Raw genomic sequence first — 20,454 nt, forward strand, 5'->3', positions numbered from 1 at the left:
AGTTACTCATTACCTGTTCGTTAATCTATCATTGCCTTTCATTATGGGCCCCACCCTGGGAAAGACCGATCACTCCTATCTTGAAAAACTCATCTGACCTCATGCTCACTCTACGGAACATCCAAGTTCAAGCTCTTGTTTCTCATTCAATTCCCAACACAAGGCTGTGAACACCCATTTCATGTCACTGCCTCCTACTTCTCTGTTAACCACGTTTATCAGGCTGCAGCTGAGGTCTGAGGAGTCACCACTGCCCTAGTCCCCAACCACATGTTCTCTGCTGGATGTGACCCTATTTGCTAACTCTTAAAACTCTTTCTTCTCATATATGAGTAACACAGCACATCTAAAAAAGGTACAACATTGCTAAGCCAGCTTTCTCTAGCAGGGACTGGGGAGGCTGGCTATCTGGTCTTGGTCTTTTTTCACACAAGGATGTTTCTTACAAGGATGAAAGAGGACTCTCTATGAAGTGGCTGGCAATATTTTAAAAAGCTGCAGGAAGGTTGAGCTCAAGATGTGATGATCGGATTCTTGGGAAGGCTTTGTTGAGAATTCTCCATCTACATCATGGAATAAGAGGTGTTGCTGTCTAAAGCACACATGGGAAAGACAACCCTAGCAAGGACCCATGTTGGGTTCAGGGAGCTCCCTGCTCACCAAGGGACCAGGGGGAGCTGGAGCCTGGCCTCTAATCTTGCAGAGTCTGAATTGCTCTTCTGAATGCTGAAGGCTCTAGTCTTCTGCAAGTCTGCTTAGAGACTAAAGTGTCCATTCACCCAGGCCTTTATTTCATCCTGAAGGTTATGATCATGCTTTTCTCCAAGTCAGTCCAGCACCAAGTTCTGATAAGAATGGTTCCTCCAGAACAGAATGGGCTGCACAATTTGTGGGGGCCTTAGGTCAAATTTCAAGGTGGAGAATTAAATGTGTGCCTTTCTAAGGGAGAGACCCTGAGCACTCACAACGGTCTCATGCCCATGAGGCTCATCCTGCTGCAGAAAGTCACTCCTATATGTGCTCGAAGATTGCTGAGGCCTCCTTGTCCTGGTCGCCCCAGGATGATGTGGACAGGCTCTCTGGGGTGTGCACTTTCTATCTCACTTCCTCTGTGTCTCATGCCTGGCTGTGTCTGCCATTACTGGTGAGGCTGAGGCTTCCCTTAGGCAGGAAGTTACCCCCATTAGAGATCCACATTGATAACAGATTCCACCTTTGGACAGAACCCATGGGACAGGCAGTGAATAGATGCATCCATCAGAGGGACACCTAGCTCAAGGGTGGCATATGCAGGATGGCACAGAGAGGGCAGGTCTGTAAGGGCTTGATGACTCCCCAGGGGAGGACGACTTCTGGGGATTTGTGAGGACACAGAGTGCTACAAAGGGATTCTCAGCTGTGGGTGCAACATCTCAGCCTCTGAACTATTCCTCCAACCCCCTTAAAACTGTGTGCCTCCTAAGCATCCTCCTGATGAGCCCAGGATGAGGGTGGAACATGCCTGGGAGGGTGCTCTTGCCACATTCAAGGGGCTCCCCTGTTCTATCTCCATGTAGTGGTGTTTTATTTAGACAGTGATGCCATCTCATTTCTAGTTACATGTCTGGCACTCCTAGACCCTGAGGAGGCCCACGTATCTTGGAAGATGGTGGTGCCTTCAGAGACATGGGGACCCTGAGGAGAGAAGCACTGTGGGGAGGGAGAAGCTCACATTCCTGATGCCTGGAAAATAGGAGGAGCTGCCCAAGGCATCAGCTTCCAGGGTCTGGAGATGAAGAGGGTCTGGGCTGCACAGATAGACTTAGAGCCATCAGCATATGTGGTGGTTGAAGCCATGGGTGTCAGGGAGGTCACCCCAGCAAAATCCAGAGACAGAAAAAGGCATCCCGAAAACCTGACCTGAGTGATCCAGTTCCCCTCTGCCAATCTCACAGAGCTAAACATACAAACTGGACTCCTTTAATGTTTTTAAGAGAATGTAAAAACTATATCTTGAGGTAGACAAAGCATCCTTAGGGTACAAAAAGTACAAACGATAAAAATGTCACTAGAATAAACCTCATCAAATTCTAAAATTTTTGCTCTTTGGAAGTAATTGTTTTTTAAAAATAAAAAAAAGGAAGATAAGGAGAAAAGGAGATAATTGAATGGTAAGCTGATAGCTCTGAAGGCTGGAGAATAGAAGACTATGGAGGACAGGAACAAAAATTAAATTTAAATGGCCATATAGAGGAAAACCTCCAAGCTTTGAATAAGATGTGGGTTTCACTTTAAGCTTAGTGTCTGCGGTAGGCAGAATCACAGCCCTGCAAAAGTATCTACACTGTAGTAGCTCAAACCTGGGAATGTATTCCATTACAGGTGGAAGAAACTTTACAGATGTGATTTAATTAAGGGTTTTGACATGGGGAGATTATCCTGGATGTCTGGGTGGGACAATGTAATCACAAGGGCTCTTACAAGTGAAAGAGACAGATGTAAGAATTGGAGACTTGAAGATGCTGCACTGTGTCTCCATGGAAATGGAAAAGTGCCATGGAATTCCAAAATTAAGAAGGAAAAAGGAAATTTCTGTTAAAGGATTGAGCTTACACTCAATGGAAAGAATACAATTATGGACAGAATCAGAATGCTGACATCAAAAGAAATTATCAGATTAAAGTCATTTTGGGTTTTCTTGTGTTTTCAATCAATCAATCAATCAATCAACAAACCACAGGAGCTGAAACGCCTGAGCTCAATGATCCTCTCACCTGAGCCTCCCAAGTAGCTGGTGCAGAGGCCATTGAAAATAATATGCTAAGAATAGGTAAGGCTCAAGGACAGTATCTCTAGCTAGTTGCACTTTCAATGAACTCCAGTAGTCAAGGACAGTATCTCTAGTTGAACTTTTAATGAACTCTAGTAGGCACCAAGAAGGCAGACAAATAAGAAAGAGCTTAGAGACAAGGAACGAAGCAGAAGGTTATATCTGGGTGCAGAAAGTTTGTTTTGCATTGTGTTATTTTTGCCGACGTGGGATTTATGGAGTATAAATAAAGTGAGGCGGAGGCTCTAGGCGCGGCCGCCATGTTCTCTGTTTGTCTTTGTCTTTTGTGTCTGTTCATTCTCCACCACCCCCAGCGCGGTCCCCAATAGCTGGGACCACAGGCACATGCCACTGCACCCAGCTTTTCACATTGGAATTTTAAAAACTGTTTTCTAAACTTTAAAACAAGATTTTCACATTCCAAAGAAATTTTTATTTTTTGGAGATGGGGCCTCGCTCTGTCACCCAGGTTGGAGTGAGGTGGAGTGAACATGGCACACCTCCACCTCCTGCAGCCTCCACCTCCTGGGATCAAGTGATCCTCCTGCCTCGGCCTCCCGAGTAGCTGGGACCACAAGCGTGCGCCAACACAACTGGATAATGTTTTAATTTTTTTGTAGAGATGGAGTCTCAGCATGTTGCCCAGGCTGCTCTCAGACTCCTGGGCTCAAGCAATCCTCCTCAGTCTCCCAAAGGGTGGAAATCACAGGTGTGAGCCACCCACTTGCACACAAATTATTTTCAAATTAAAAGAGATGGGGAATTCAAAAAATAACATAGGAGTAGCAATACTGATATCAGATAAAATGTATTTTAAGGATTATTATTTAATGATAACAGCAAACTATGTGAAGAAAATACAAGCCTCAAACCTACATGCACCAATGGAATCACTATGTAAAGCAAAAACTATTTAAGAACCGAACCGTAACTTGAGCAGAATTTGTTATATATGGGGATTTTTTTAAAGACGCCTTCACAGAATTGGGCAGATTCAGTAGAGGGTCTTCTCAAAGATAGAAAAACTGCCTAGGTGTGGTAGCTGATGCCTGTAATCCCAGCACTTTGGGAGGCCGAGACGAGTGAATCACTTGAGATCAGGCATTCGAGATCAGCCTGGCCAACATGATGAAACTCCATCTCCATAAAAAATACAATACAAAAAAAAAAAAAATTAGCTGGACATGGTGCCATGCACCTGTAGTTCCAGCTACTTGGGAGGCTGAGGCAGAAGAATCGGTTGAACCTGGGAGGTGGAGGTTGCAATGAGCTGAGATCCCACCACTGCACTCCACACTGGGTGACAGAGTGAGACTCTATCTCAAAAGAAAAAAAAAAAAAAAAGAATAATTGAAAAGACAGAATTTTAGTTTTGTCCACAGAACATTTATAAACATTGACCATATTGTGGTCACTAACTACATATGACTATTGAGCACTTGAAATGTGGCTATTCCAAATTGAGATATGCTGTAAGTGTCAACTATATGCTAGAGTTTGAAGACTTAACAACAAAAAAACTATATTCAATATTTAAGTATTAATTTTATATTAAATACATGTTGAAAGGATATTTGGGATACATCTGGTTAAATAAAATGCATATTCAAATTAATTTCAGTGGTTTTCTCTGGTGTCTAACATGCCCGCTAGAAAAGTTTAAATTATGTATGTGGTTTACATGATATTTCTATAGACAATTCTGTATTAGACCATGAAGTTAACCTATTAAGAATTTTTTTTAAGTAGCCTCTTCACAAGAAACATTCTCCTATTATAATCCAAAATTCCCTCTCTGGAAACTGAAATCTGTGTTTCATTCTCTGATCACAGACATCCATTGCACCTACATTGACCCAATTCCACTGAACTGAGTCAACCTCTTTGAAACTTCTACTTCCTCTGAGTGCTTAGGTCTCCTGTGGTCACCTCTCTGTCTTTTGCAAGACAGGACCACTAAAAATTATCACATCAACAATTGTAAATTGCTATTCCTTCATCCTTTCTACTGAAAATCTTGCAGCATGATTTGGATGGATTAGTTCTCAATGTAGTGTCCCTGCTCCTGTCCAGATGAGGCACATCCACAACCATGAAGATGGTGCCTTTACAAATGAGCAGTCTCTGTGAGTCACACCACTCCTTGACCATTCTTTGACAGATCCTTGTCCCTGCCTCTCCTTCCTCTCCGTGGCCATTGAACTGCCTGAACTGCACTACCATTGATCCTTTAAAACTTTATCTCACTGAAGACTATTACAACAATGAGAAGCAGAAATGAAATCTTTGGAAAGATAAGTAGATAAAGAAGCAATTGTAAGTAAATACATTTTTTTAAAAGTGTTTTGCTTGGAACATTGATTGGATGAAGGCACAGATACAGACCTGAGATAGTGGCTTCCTGTTGGCACAGTTGATGCCCCCAATGAAGACCATGTTGGGCATGATCGGCCTGGGGTAGTCCATCACAAAGTCCCCTCGGAACAGCCACACAGACGCATGGCTGAGAAGATCCACCACTGACACCTCTCTCTGAAAAAGCTCAGAGGCAAGGCTTGCATAAGGGGCAGAAAGAGCATGGCAAATGTAGGACAGGGCCAGAGGGTAGAGCATGTTCTTGACTCTTTGCAGGAATGTCATGTGGTCTGAATTGGTTGTTAATAACTTAGGAATATAGGAGGAAGGGTTTGGACACTGTGTGCCCTTAAAGGCTAAGTCACATGGAACGTTCCTCAAAAAAAACACAGCAGGAATCGACAGGTACTTGGCCAGCACCACCCCACAGAGGTGAAAGGGGTCTGTTAAAACTACATCAAAGGAAGTAGCATTCAGGTGCCTGATCAGGGCCTCATTATGCAGTAGCTCCACACAAGACCTATGTATGATCAAAGACATATTGTTCATAATTGCCATTCTTCTAGAAAATCTCAACAGAAGATGTTCTGTTTCGAAGAATGACTGAATGTGGCCCAGCAAAAGGTGATCATATTCATCCTGGGTCCATGAAATGGCATAGGTTGTCAGGGTGAAAACGTTCTCTTCTTTGATGTGCATATTCACCTCCGGGGTGAGGACCACCGCCTGGTGGCCTCTGGCATGGAGCTCCCGCACGGCCTCCCGCATGCTGAGCCAGTGGCTGCCATCAGTGGGCACCACCAGCACCTTCCCACTCTCAGCCCAGGGCTGGACACTGAGAAGAAGCAGCAGTCCTGTGGCCAGCTGTGGCAGGGGAACCTGGAGTCCTGTGGCCATCTCAGCAGAAGCTATCAACAGCTGACTGTCCACCCCACGCTGTGCCTGCTACATTTGTTTCCTTCGTCTTAATTACCTTGTCATGAGCCACCTAGCAAATCAACATGTAACTGAAGACAGAGTGCCCTCCTCTAGTTACTTATTACTATTTAATCTATCGTTGCCTTTCATTATGGGCCCCACCCTGAGAAAGACCGATCACTCCTATCTTGAAAAACTCATCTGACCCTGCGCTCACTCTGGGGAACATCCAAGTTCAAGCTCTTGTTTCTCATTCAATTCCCAACACAAGGCTGTGAACACCCATTTCATGTCACTGCCTCCTACTTCTCTGTTAACCACGTTTATCAGGCTGCAGCTGAGGTCTGAGGAGTCACCACTGCCCTAGTCCCCAACCACATGTTCTCTGCTGGATGTGACCCTATTTGCTAACTCTTAAAACTCTTTCTTCCCACGTTTGGGTAACACAGTACATCCAAAAAACAGACAACATTGCCAAGCCAGCTTTCTTTAAACAGGGAGCAGGGAGGCTCACTATGTGGTTTTGGCCTTTTTTTTTTTGCACAAGGATATTTCTCTTAAGGATCACAGAGGACTCTCTATGAAGTGGCTGTCAACATAAAAAAAAAAAAGCTACAGGGAGGCTGAGCTCAAGATGTGATGATCAGATTCTTGCAAAGGCTTTGTTGAGAATTCCCCATCTATCCCATGAAATAAAGGTGCTGCTGTCTAAAGCACACATGGGCAAGACAACTTTAGCAAGGACCCACAGTGGGTTCAGGGAGCTCCCTGAACCTGGGAGCCTGGATCCTGGCCTCAGATCTTGCACAGTCTGAACTCCTCTTCTGAATGCCGAAGGCTCCAATCTTCCGCAAGTCTGCTAAAGTGTCCATTCATTAAGGCCTTTATTTCATCCTGAAGGTTATGGTCAGGCTTTTCTCCAAGTCAATCCAGCACTAATTTCTGATAAGAATGGTTCCTCCAGAACAGAATAATTTGTGGGGGCTGCATAATTTGTGGGGGTCCTAGTTCACATTTCAAGATGGAGAATTAAATGTGTGCCTTTCTAAGGGAGATATCCTGAGCACTCACAACGGTCTCAAGCCCATGAGGCTTGAGAAAGTCACTCCTACATCTGCTTGGCAAGATTGCTGAGGCCTCCTTGTCCTGGTCGCCCAAGGATGATATGGGCAGGCTCTCTGGGCTGGCCACACTTTCTATCTCACTTCCTCTATGTCTACATACCTGGCTGTGTCTGCCATTGCTGGTGAGGCTGAGGCTTCCTAATGGGAGGAAGTTACCCCCATTAGAGATCCACATTGATAACAGATTCCACCTTTGGACAGAACCCACGGGACAGGCAGTGAATGGAGGTGTCCACCAGGGGGCACAGGCAGGACAGCACAGACAAGGCAGGTCTGCAAGGGCTTTGGGAACTCTCCAGGGGAGGATGATTTCTGGGGATTTGTGAGGACACAGAGCACTAGAAAGGGATTCTCAGTGGTGGGTGTAACCTCTCAGCCTCTGAACTATTCCTCCAACCCACTTAAAACTGTGTCCCTCCTGATGAGCCCGGGATGAGGGTGGAACATGCCTGGGAGGGTGCTCTTGTCGCATTCAAGGGGCTCCCCTGTTCTATCTCCATGTAGTGGTGTTTTATTTAGACAGCAATGTCATCTAATTTCTAGTCCCACGTCTAGGACTCCTAGACCCTGAGGAGGCCCATGTATCTTGGAAGATGATGGTGCCTTCAGAGACATGGGAGCGCTGGGGAGAGCAGGACTGTGGGGAGGGAGAAGCTCACATTCCTGGTGCCTGGGAAACAGGAGGAGCTGCTCAAGGCATCAGCTTCCAGGGTCTGGAGATGAAGAGGGATCTGGGCTGCACAGATAGACTTGGAGCCATCAGCATATGTGGTGGTTGAAGCCATGGGCATCAGTGAGGTCATCCCAGAAAAATTCAGAGATAGAAAAAGGCATCTGAAAGCCTGACCTGAATGACTGGATTAACCTCTGACAATCTCAGAAATATAAACAAAGACCTAAACAAAGACTAAGAGGTCTAAAGACCCCTTTCCACCCAAACCTACAAACTGAAACTGTTTCATTTAAAAAAAAATAATAACATAGAAACAAATCCTCACACCTTTTGGTAGACAAAGAATTCTTAGATAGGACACAAGGGGTACAAACCACAAAACGTTTGCTAAAATTGACTTAATCAAAATTTACAACTTTTGCTCCATGAAAGATACTGTTTTTTAAAAATGAAACAAAGGACACTCCACACCAGAAGTAAACACAAACACAACTATCTGACACAGCACTTGTATCCAGAATATGTAAAGAACTCACTACTCAAATATAAGTAGACAAACAACCCAATAAAAGTGTGCAGAAGATTTGAAAGGACACCTTGTAAAAGAAGACAGGCATATGATCAATAAGCACATGAAAAGATCCTCATCAGTCATAAGAGGAATACAAATTAAAACCCAATGATATTCTACTACACACCTATTAGGATGGCTGAAATGTAAAAGACCAAAAATAGCAAGTCTTAGCAGAAACACAGAGCAGCCAGAGCTCTAATGTATTGCTGTTAGGATCGTAAAATTGTGTAACTGCTTTGGGAACAGTTCGTCTGTTTCTTAAGAAGTCATACATACACCTACCAATCAACTCAGCAATCCCACTTTTAAGTATTTACCCAAGAAAAATGAAGCCTCAGAAACACTGCACTCAAATAGTCATAGCAGCTTTAGCCATAATAGCCAACAACTGGAAACCTCCCACGTGTCCATCAATAAATAAATGCATAAGCAAATGATGATATATCTATACAGTAAAATGCTACTCAGAAATAAAAAGGAATGAAATATTGGTACATGTAACAACGTCAAAGGATCTGAAGAGACATTATGCTGAGCCGAAGAGGCCAGACATGAAACAGTATACCTGTGTGCTTTTCATTCATAATTGTATGATTCCATTCAGATGAAACTCTAGAAAAGACAATTCTATTGTCCAGCAACAGAAACCATTCATGGTTGCCTAAGGTGAGGGGACGTATTGGGTGACTGAGATAGGACAGAAGGAAGTTACCGGGTAATAGAGTGGTCCATATCTTGAACATGGTGATAGTTGCACAGGTAAATAAAATCATTACAACTCAGAAATGTATAATTAAAATGGTTCACTTTATTGCATGTAAACAATACTCCAATAATGTTTCTTTTGGTAGTATCAATTGAAAGCATATCATTCAATTAAAAAAGAACAAGACATTCCCAAGCTGACTGAAAGACAAAAACCTACCAAAGTCCTACCTATTCCAAGAAACATTCACAGCAAAACACCTCTATTTAATAATGTTTCTTTCACATCCTGGTATAGTTTTTGAATTTTAAGTTTAAATTTATAAGTATTTACATATATCACAGTAAGAAAAACAATTCCTAAAAGACAGCAAGAGGCAGAGACTTCCTATACGAAATACTTACAAGCCCCAAAATGATTGCTTTAAAAGTTGGCAGGTCACCGTTTCTGGAGGACATTCTTATTAGGTGTAAACCCATAGATTATTAAAATAAATTTAGATTAGGACACAGAAAAATCTATATAGTAATAGGCTTACACGACAAACTAGTAACGAAAAATCTGACATCTAAATAGAAAATATCATTAATTGAAGAGCAATTCGCAGTATGGACAAGTTATTTCCTGTCTCATCCCAGCGGCAACCCCTCCCCCAGACTCTCAAATGTACTTCTGGTGAAGATCCACTCCCAGCTCAGGATAGAACATGTGACCTAGGCCTCAACCAATCAGCACGTCTCATTCCCTTGGCCACCATGATTAGTTCAGAGATGGGCATGTGACTTCATTAGAGCCAATGAGGCAGAAGAAGTTTAACTAGGAATCCTGGGAAAAGAACTCAGGCTGAAGCCCCTGCTGCTTGGGTATTATGAGACTGAGAAGGATATCATGGCCAAGGAAACAGAGTCAAGAAATGGAAACATATAAATGGGTTCTGGTGACATAGTTTGGCTCTGTAGCAATCAATACCTAACCAGATATCCCCTGAAATTGTTCTAGTATGTGAACCAATAAAAGAGCTTTAAAAAGAAAGCCCTGCAACAAATTCACTGAGTCAAGAATTTGGGGAAGTTGGCCAAATAAAGTGATCACAGGTTGCATTGATTTTTTTTGGGGGGGGGGAGTGGGGAGTTGGTCAGGGTCTTGCTCTGTTGCCCAGGCTGGAGTGCAATGATGCAAACATAGCTCACTGGAACCTTGAACTCCTGGGCTCAAATCCTCCTTCCACCTCAGCCTTCCGAGTAGTTAGGCCTACAGGCATGCGCTACCATGCCCAGCGAAGCTTTTATTTTTTGTAGTGAAGGAATCTCACTATGCTGCCTAGGCTGGTCTCAAACTCCTGGGCTTAAGCTATCCCCCTGCTTTAGCCCCGCAAAGTGCTGGTATTATAAGCATGAGCCACCATGCTCAGCCAGTTGCATCAATTCTATTAAATGCAGAAGGTAAATACCAGCTCTTAACTTCACTGGTGAAACGACTTGATAAAAGAAAACGCACACACACACAAAAGACGTTTAAATGAAAAATTAATAAGGGAAATGCAAATTCAAATAACCTTGAGATATTTTTCACCTATCGAATTGTCAAAAACCCAAAACGTCTGAAGATAATAAATGTGGCAAGGATATGAAGGAAAGTGTACACTTATACATTGCTAGGGGAAGAATAAATTGTTAATGCCTAATGACATTTCAAATGTGCATGACACAGTAAGTCCCTTTTCTGGCATCTCCCCTATGGAAACTCCCACACAGGAGCACAATGAGTCATATACTAAGATGTTTATTGTAATTCGTTTGAATAAAAGTAAAAAGCAAGATGCAGAGTGGGGGAAGATATTTGCAATACCTGTAACTGCCAAAGAACTAGTATCCAGAATGCATAAATAATTCGAGTAGACAAATAACCCAGTGGGCAATAGGCTCGAATGGGCGAAAGAGGAAATCCAAATGACCAGTAAGTATATTTTAAAATCCTCAATATAATCAGTCATGTACATAACTAATGCCTTAGCAATCAGGGAAATGTACAACTACTCTGAAAAATAGTGGGCCGGGCGCGGTGGCTCAAGCCTGTAATCCCAGCACTTTGGGAGGCCGAGACGGGCAGATCACAAGGTCAGGAGATCGAGACCATCCTGGCTAACACGGTGAAACCCCGTCTCTACTAAAAAATACAAAAAAATAGCCGGGCGAGGTGGCGGGTGCCTATAGTCCCAGCTACTCGGGAGGCTGAGGCAGGAGAATGACGTGAACCCAAAAGGCGGAGCTTGTAGTGAGCTGAGATCCGGCCACTGCACTCCAGTTTGGGTGACAGAGTGAGACTCCGTCTCAAAAAAAAAAAAAAGAAAAAGAAAAATAGTTATATCTTATTAAATTAATGATATGCACACTCTCCAACGCAGCAGCTCCACCCCAGGTATATACTCTAGAAACCTACTCACGTGTGTTTCAGAATATAAAAGAATGTTCCTTGTAACATTGGTCACAACAGTGAAAAGCTAGACACAACCCAAAGCCCATCAACAGTAGAATGGATAAATAAAATTGTGGTGTGTTCACAAAATGGGATACATTCAGTACTGACAATGCACAGACTACAACTTGTAAGAACACACATCATGAATCTCTCAGACATAAGTTTGAACCAAAAAAAAAAAAGACAAAAAAAAAGAAAATTATATTTATATTAAGTACCGAAACAGGTAAAATCATCTATATTATTTAGAGATGCAAATTTAGGTGGCAAAATTGTAAAGAAAAGCAAAGAAATAGCCAGGGGAGGGAGAACATCAAAAAGAATAGCTCATGGATGCTGAGCTTAATACCTAGGTGATTTACAACTTTTGCTCCTTGAAAGATACTGTTTTTTTAAAAATGAAACAAAGGATGCCACACACCAGAAGTAAACACAAACACAACTATCTGACACAGCACTTGTATCCAGAATATGTAAAGAACTCACTACTCAAATATAAGTAGACAAACAACCCAATAAAAGTGTGCAGAAGATTTGAAAGGACACCTTGTAAAAGAAGACAGGCATATGATCAATAAGCACATAAAAAGATCCTCATCAGTACCACCTTAATACCTAGGTGATAGGCTGATCTGTGCAGCAAAACCACCATGGCACATGTTTAGCTATGTAACAAACCTGCACATCCTGCATGTGTGCTCTGGAACTTAAAATAAATGTTGATGAAAAAAACACAAAAGAAATAATCATCACAAAAGTCAGAGAAAGGATGGAAAGGGAATAGAACGGAGGACAGGCACCCAGGATGGATGTCTGGGTGCTGATAAACTGCAGTGACCTCCGGGGTACAAAACCTAACGCAGAGTATTTTGGGGGTCCCTCAGCTGCCATGCAAAGTGGAGCACATGCAGATGGGACTTTGTCCACCTGGGCAGCTTCCTCTACCTTGAGGGCTGGCTGACACGGATCCTAGGTTCCTGTTGATTCTTACTGCCTATCTGTAAAGATCAAAGTTTCTTTGCCTGACTTGCACAAGCGTTCCATCTCACCAGACTCACACTCTGTCTGGCAGGTAGGATCGTAAAATGCCTCCGACCAGAGCTGGGAAGTGCCAGGTCTAGGAGTCTTAGCAGAGACTGCCGAGGTGGTTAGAGTCCTGCCCTGGAATTGGCAACCCAACCCAAGTGCATGGTGCATGGTATTTCTCTCCCAGAGATGGATACCAGTGCACGGCACTCTGCTTCACAGTCACCATCAACCCTGAGATTCCAGAATTTGATGACTTTTCAGTGACAAGGAGGAATGGGGTGGGGAGTAGAAAACAGACCCACAGGGATGGGGCACAGACACAGCAGAAACACTGATTCCTCTAGTCTTCTTATCACATACTTAGGTCCACCTCCCATCTCCACTCCTACCCTAAGGTTTGAGAAACACCTAGGAAAAAAGCTATGTTTCTAAGCCACTGTAAAATCCTCAACAACATGCCAGCCTAGACAACCTCATGTACCCAGCCTATGGTGAAACCTCAGTGGTCATTTGCTCTGACCAAGTCTGTGGCTGAAAGACCACGTGAAGTTTGAGGGTAAATATACTTGGCCTCAGCTTTTATACAATGGCCTAAATTAGAAGAATGTTTTTTCAGGGTCACCAGCTTGAACAGTTCCAGAAGGCACTATCTACATAGTACCTCGCACTGGCCCCACCCCTGAGGTTGTGCAATCCAGCTGCCCTGGTTCTCTCACTCTCCCAACTCCACATTTGCCCCTGCCAGGGCCAGTTTTGTGGAGGAGCAGCCCGGGCAGACACATCACATTCCACATTTAGAAGGGTCTCATGCTTTGTTTAATACTTTGCTGTCAGTGTCCTGAAATTCTTTTTTTTTTTTTTTTTTTGAGACAGAGTCTAGCTCTGTCACCCAGGCTGGCGTGCAGTGGCACGCAGTGGCGTGATCTTAGCTCACTGCAACCTCTGCCTCCCAGTTCCAAGTGCAAGTGATTCTCACACCTCAGCCTCCTGAGTAGCTGGAACCACAGGCATGCACCTCCACGCCCAGCTAATTTTTTGTCTTTTTAGTAGAGAAGGAGTTTCACTGTTTTGGCCAGGGCAGTCTTGAATTCCTGGCCTCAAGTGATCTGCCTGCCTCAGCTTCCCACTTCAGCTTCAGCCACTGTGCTCGGCCTGAAATTCTTACTAATTTTTGAACAAAGGGCATTTTGCACTAAGACACTCAAAAGTATGCAGCTGATCTGTTACCGACCTACCTGCTCAGGGTATTAAAAGATACCAGTATACCAGTTTGAAACAGTGGTTGTGAATATTATCTCACAACTATAATTTGTGAGAAGACCTTCAACTTCCTAGAACTGTGAACTCAGTTTCCTCTCTCTTCAGAGCCTTTCCCAGACCCATAAACCATTTCTGTCTCTTCCCATGAGCAACATCGCCAGCTGCTCTTCACAGCTGAAGGTAATCTCCCCACCCTGATTCTTAAAAAAAGCATTTATTACCATTAAATTTGCCTCATGTGTGTCTGCTAAAAAATATGTGCAATATTGAAGGATAAATTATGAGCCACCTCTGAAGACAAGTCTCTGATGAGTATCATTTTAAAAGCACAAACAAAATAAAAGCAAAACCCCATGTAATAAGACAAAAAATGAGAGAATGTGTTGCTGGAAAACTCAACTTACAAGAAATACTAAAGGAAGTTCTTCAGGTTGAGAGCAAGTGACCCCATAGAATAATCTGAATTCACACAGAAAAAAAGCACTGAAATAGTAATCATGTAGTTATAAAAGGCAGTACCAATGCATACTTTCCTTTTATTCTTTTTTTTTTTTTTTCCAGACGAAGTGTCGCTCTTGTTCCCCAGGCTGGAGTGCAATGGCACAATCTTGGCTCACTGCAATCTCCGCCTCCCAGGTTCAAGCAATTCTCCTGCCTCAGCTTTCCGAGTAGCTAGGATTACAGGCGCCTGCCACCACACCTGGCTAATTTCTGTATTTTAAGTAGAGATGGGGTTTCACCGTGTTGGCCAGGCTGGTCTTGATCCAGGCTGGTCTCAGGTGACCCGCCCACCTCGGCCTTCCAAAGTGCTGGGATTACAGGCGTGAGCCACCGCGCCCAGCCCTGTTCTCTTAACTGATTTTAAAAGCAATCCTAAAAAGCAATATACATATATATAATTATGTTGTTGAGACTATAACATATGGAAGTGTAATATATTTGATAATAACAGCACAAGGGAGGCAGTTGGGAGCAAAGGTAAACTGGGCTTAGAAATGATACCATAAGGTAACTCAGATCCATAAGAACAAAGGAAGAGAACCAAAAATGATGAATAAAAAGGTTAATATAACAAACTCTATAAATACATACTTGCTCTTCTTTCTTCTCTCTGATTCTTGAAAGCATGTGCATTTATATAAAGTAATATCACTTTGTAATATCACAAAGTAATATTGTTTAGTTTGTAACATATATAGATGTACCATGTACAACAATAATATCATAAAAAGGGGAGAAATGAAATAGAGCTATATAGGAATGCCATTTCAGTATTTAACTGGAATTAAGTTGGTATAAATCTGAAGTAGATACTGGTAAGTTAAAATGTATGTGCTAAGCCCTAGAACAACCACTCAGAGCACAACTTTTTTAAATAGTGGAAAGAAAAACATTAAAGGATTTTACATGTTGCACTAGAAAATATTCACTCAATGCCAAAAAAAAAAAAAAAAACAATAAAGGCGGAACAGAGGAACAAATAAATACATGAGAGATACAGAACATAAAAAGTAAAATGGGGCCAGGCACAGTGGCTCAATACCTGTAATCCCAGCACTTTGAAAGGCTGAGGCGGGTGGATCACTTGAGGTCAGGAGTTTGAGACCAGACTGGCTAACATGGCAAAACTCTGTCTGTACAAAAAATACAAAAATTAGCCAGGCATGGTAGCACACACCTGTAGTTCCAGCTGCGCAGGCAGCTGAGGTGGGAGAATTGCTTGAACCCAGGAGGCAGAGGTTGCAGTGGGTCAAGATCGCACCACTGCACTCCAGCCTGGGTGACAAAGTGAGATTTTGTCTCAAAATAAAAAAAAAAAACGAAAGAAAGAAAGAAAAAAATGATAGTAGACATAAAATCCATCTACATCAATAATAGAATTAAATGTGAATGGATTAAACAACTCAATTAAAAGACAGAGATTGTCAGACTGGATAAAAACAAGGCCTCATAATATCTTGTCTGCAAAGATGCATTTGAGATTTAAAAACAAAAAAAATTATATTTAAAACATAAATTTTACGAAGTAAAATGGTGGAAAAATAATATATCATAAAACAGCAACCAAAAGAAATGCAGACTGGTTATACTAATATCAGATAAAATAGACTATTTTTTAATGACACACTATCATGAAGTAAGATAATATAGACCTTAGAACAAAAAATATTACTAGCAATAAAGAGGGTAATTGTGTAATGATAAGTGTCACTCTACCAGGAAACTAAACTAAACACAAGAAGGCAGAAAATAATAAAGAATAGAGGTGAAATTAATGACAGAGAAATAGAGAAGCAATCGAGAAAAATCAACAAAACCAAAGTTGTTTATTTGAAAATATAGACAAAATGGATAAACCTTCAGTTAGATCAACAAAGAAAAAAGAGAGAAGACTCAAATTGCTAAAAATATGAAATGAAAGAGGGAACATTACTACCAACCTTACAGAAATAAAAAGTATTATAAGGGAACACTCTGGACCATTTTATGCTAAGCAATTAGATAACTTAGATAAAATGGACAAATTCTTAGAAAGAAATAAACTACTGAAATTGAATCAAAAAGAAATACAAAATCTAAATAAAGCCATAACAGGTAAAAAGATTAAATTAGTAATTTTAAAACCTCCTGGAAGAAAAGTTGAGGCCCAGACAGTTTCACTAGTGAATTCTATCAAATACGTAAAAAATGAATACCAATTCTTGACAGACTATTCCCAAAAAACAGAAAAGGAGGCAACATTCTCCAGCTTATTCTACAAGGCCGGTAATATTCAGATAGCAAACACAGACCAAGGCTTTGCAAGAAAATAAAACTTCTAATATCTCTTATGGATATGATGCAAAAGTCCTTAATAAAATGCTGTCAAACCAAATTCAGTAACATGTAAAAGGATTATACAACACAATCAAGTGGGATTATTCTAGGAATACAAGGTTCGTTTAGCACCTGAAAATCAATTAACACATATCACTAGAATAGGGGACCAAGAAGAAAATCATGTTCATTTCAATAGACACAGAAAAAGCATTGGACAAAACCAAACACCTCAGATATGATAAGAATACTCAGTGAACTAGGAATAGATGCAGATTTCCTTGATCTGATAATGTGGGGGGCATCTACTCAAAAAATCTCCAGTTAACACCTCATGTGCTGAAAGACTGAATGTTCCCCACCTAAGATCAGGAAGAACATAAGAATCTTCTCTTTCCTCTTCTATTCAACACTGTACTACAGGTTCTAGCCAGGGTAATTAGATAAGCAAAAGAAATAAATGTCATCTTTATTAGAAAGGAAGAAGTAAAGCTATCTTTATTTGTAGATGATATGATCTTGTATGTAGAAAATCCTAAGAAATTCACGAAAAAAAACTATTAGAACAAATAAACAAGTTCAGAAATGTTAAAATACAAGATCAATATACACAACTTAATTGTATTTCTAGACACTAGAAATGAACAACACAAAATTAGAATTAAGAAAATAATTCTATTTAAAATAGCATCTAAAAAGAATAAAATATTTAGGAATAGATTTAATTTTTTTAAGTGTGGCACTTTACACTGAAAAGCAAAAACTGATGTTGAAAGATATTAAAGAAGACCTAAGTAAAATGAAAGATATCCCATGTTCATGAATCAGAAGATTTAATCTTGTTAAGTTGGCAATACCCACAAATTGATCTATAGATTCAACACAATTTCTATCAAAATTCCAGCTGGAAATTTTTGCAGAAATTGACAAACTGGCCCCTAACATTCATATGGAAATTCAAGGTACCCAGTATGGCCAAAACAATCTTAAAAAGGAATAACAAATTTAGAGGATTTGTAATTCCCAATTTCAAACTTACTATAAAGCTACAGTAATCAAGGCTGGGGGCAGTGGCACACACCTGAAATCCCAGCACTTTGGGAGCTCGAGGTGGGTGGATCACTTGAGGTCAGGAGTTTGAGACCAGCCTGGCCAACATGGCAAAATCCTGTCTCTACTAAAAAAAAAAAAAAAAAGCTACAGTAATCAAGACACACACTGGCAGTTCCTCAAAAGATTAAGTATACAGTTACCATACAACCCAGCAATCCTACTAAGTATATACCCAAGAGAACTGAAAACACATATACAAATAAAACTCATACACAAATATGTCCACAGTAGCTTTACTCATAATAGCAAAAAAGTGGAAACCACCCAAATGTCCATCAATTGACAAGTAGACATACGAAGTGTGGTATATGCATAGAACAGAATATTATTTGGCAATATAAAGTTATTCCACAACATGAATGAACCTTGAAACATTTATGCTAAAGGGAAAAAGCTACTCATGTATTTTGTGAATGGAATCCATAGAAATAGGCAAATCCATAAGGACAGAAAGTTGATTAATGGCTGCCAGGGGCTGGAAGAAGGAGAGAAAGAGTGAGTGAGTGATAATAGATATAAGGTATCTTTTGGGAGTGACTGAAAATGTTCTAAAGTTGACTATGATAATGGTTGTACACATCTGTGACTATACTAAAAACCATTAAAATGAGTGAATTGTATGTATGTGAATTGCATCATAATAAAGTTATATTTTCATAACCCCTTATTCTCATTCTCCTAGAGTTATCTAAATTACTAATCAGTCAAGGTTCCGGGCTTGTATGTACTCATGTTGAATACTTTTTTTAACTGAATCATTCTAGCATTCAGCTACTCTTTAGATAATTATCTGTTAACAGAAACACTGCTGCCAAAATGTTCCACATGCCTGGAAATGCCCCAGGTAATCAGTCACAAAGATAAACACAGCGTTTTGAAAGACAGGCAGAATTTTAAAGCCGTTGTAGATATTGGCCTAAGTCATGTATTTTAAAAAGTGCCTATTAAGAATGACTTGGCATTTTGGGGCCGGGCGCAGTGGCTCATGCCTGTAATCCCAGCACTTTGGGAGGCCGAGGCGGGGGGATCACGAGGTCAGGAGATCGAGACCATCCTGGCTAACACAGTGAAACCCCGTCTTTAATTGAAAAATACAAAAAATTAGCCAGGTGTTGCGGCGCGCGCCTGTAGTCCCAGCTACTCAGGAGGCTGAGGCAGGAGAATGGCATGAAACTGGGAGGCAGAGCTTGCAGTGACCTGAGATCATGCCACTGCACTCCAGCCTGGGTGACAGAGTGAGACTCCATCTCAAAAAGAAAAAAAAAAGGAATGACTTGGCATTTGGAGGCTTTTATTCCACTGACTTGCCTAGAATGAACCCACAGCTCAACCAAGAAAGGCTGAGATTTCACCCTGAATGAGCATTCCTTGCAAAGACCCCTATAGGGAGACAAACAGCTCAGAGGGTGGGCACAGGATCCTTGCTGTCCTCCACACATCCAGGCGGGGGCCCTGCTGCGTAGACACCATTGGATTCACTTGGAATTGATTTAGATCAGAGTTTCTCAATTTCAGCACTTGTGACATTTTGAGCCAGAGTAATTCGTTGTTAGGAGTTGGGGGGTGGGTATTTTTCCGCACATTGTACAACTTTCAACAGCATCCCTGGCCTCTACCTACATCCTACTGACTGTTTCGCCTCTCCAGTTGCAACACCAAAAATGTCTTCAGACATATCTGTCCTAGGGGAAAAATTAGTCCTGTTTGAGAACTACTATTTAGATGAACCCAGAACATGAGAGGAGGAAACTTGGGAACAGAACTAGTCCTGAGGAATTGGGGTCTAGTTTTCTGGGAAAATGCTCCGTAAACAATGCTGCAAGAAAACCACATTCATTGTTTTTATTACCTGTCGGCAAGAAAGTCTCAGCCTGTATTGAGGCCTAGCTAGGCTCTAGGTCTGAGCTTGCATTCTATTCCTTTCTATAGACCAGGCTGGGAAGACAGGATGTCCCAGAGCCAGAGCTCTGGCCATGACCTGGCTCTATGGTCTGAATGGCCCTGTCCTTCTAAAGGCTTGAACAGTTCTTTGCATTACAAGGAGAACAGACTAGGATTTACCTCTGACCTTCTTTGTTCTAGGGAAAACACTCCAATGACCCTTCTCATAATGAAATGCAAAGTTAAATTCTCTTCTAAAATCGAGATCTTTGAAACCTGGCCATATCAATAGGAAAAGAGGTCATCCCTGGGATGGATGAAACTCAACAAAATAGCAAAAAGGACAGCATAAGAGTGTCCCAGCATCTGGCCTGGATTCAAGTCCCTATAGGAAGAGGAGAAGGGCCTAAAAACAAAGGTTCTTTGTTTACTTATTTATTTATTTTATTTTATTTATTTACTTTTTTCATGCAACAGCATGAGATTCTGGGGGAGAAGTGAGGACCAGAGAGACAGACAGAAAGGTTGCAAGGCACCTGTGAGAATCTGGCATAAGCTGAACTGTCTTGGGGCAGGTCATAAGGTACACAGGGCTGGAGAGGAGGCCCTGGGCAGGGCTGGGATAAATTGTTTCAGGACATCTGGGACTGCCTGGTGGCTCAGCCTCTGATGTTCTCACAGCAGGAATTTCCGCTTCTCCGAGGGCCAGCTTGGACA

General features: G+C 41.6%; 2 protein-coding genes across 3 annotated transcripts in view; both read right to left on the reverse strand.

Moving 5' to 3' along the window:
• Positions 1-20,454, reverse strand: part of LOC117094361 (UDP-glucuronosyltransferase 1-6) — a 135,759-nt gene that overhangs the window by 60,258 nt on the left and 55,047 nt on the right. The gene's annotated exons all lie outside the window — the stretch shown is intronic.
• Positions 5,144-6,531, reverse strand: LOC117095199 (UDP-glucuronosyltransferase 1-5-like). Its single transcript, XM_033231962.1, has one exon. The coding sequence runs from the start codon at positions 6,059-6,061 to the stop codon at positions 5,144-5,146; it is 918 nt and encodes a 305-aa protein (XP_033087853.1). The 5' UTR covers positions 6,062-6,531.

The sequence above is a fragment of the Trachypithecus francoisi genome, unplaced genomic scaffold (genome assembly GCF_009764315.1).
Source record: "Trachypithecus francoisi isolate TF-2019V2 unplaced genomic scaffold, Tfra_2.0 Lachesis_group13, whole genome shotgun sequence".
In the NCBI taxonomy this organism is placed as follows: domain Eukaryota; kingdom Metazoa; phylum Chordata; class Mammalia; order Primates; family Cercopithecidae; genus Trachypithecus; species Trachypithecus francoisi.

Bases quoted from the DNA above. Each gene is read 5' to 3' on its own strand.
- LOC117095199 (XM_033231962.1), bottom strand. From the start codon at position 6,061: ATGGCCACAGGACTCCAGGTTCCCCTGCCACAGCTGGCCACAGGACTG.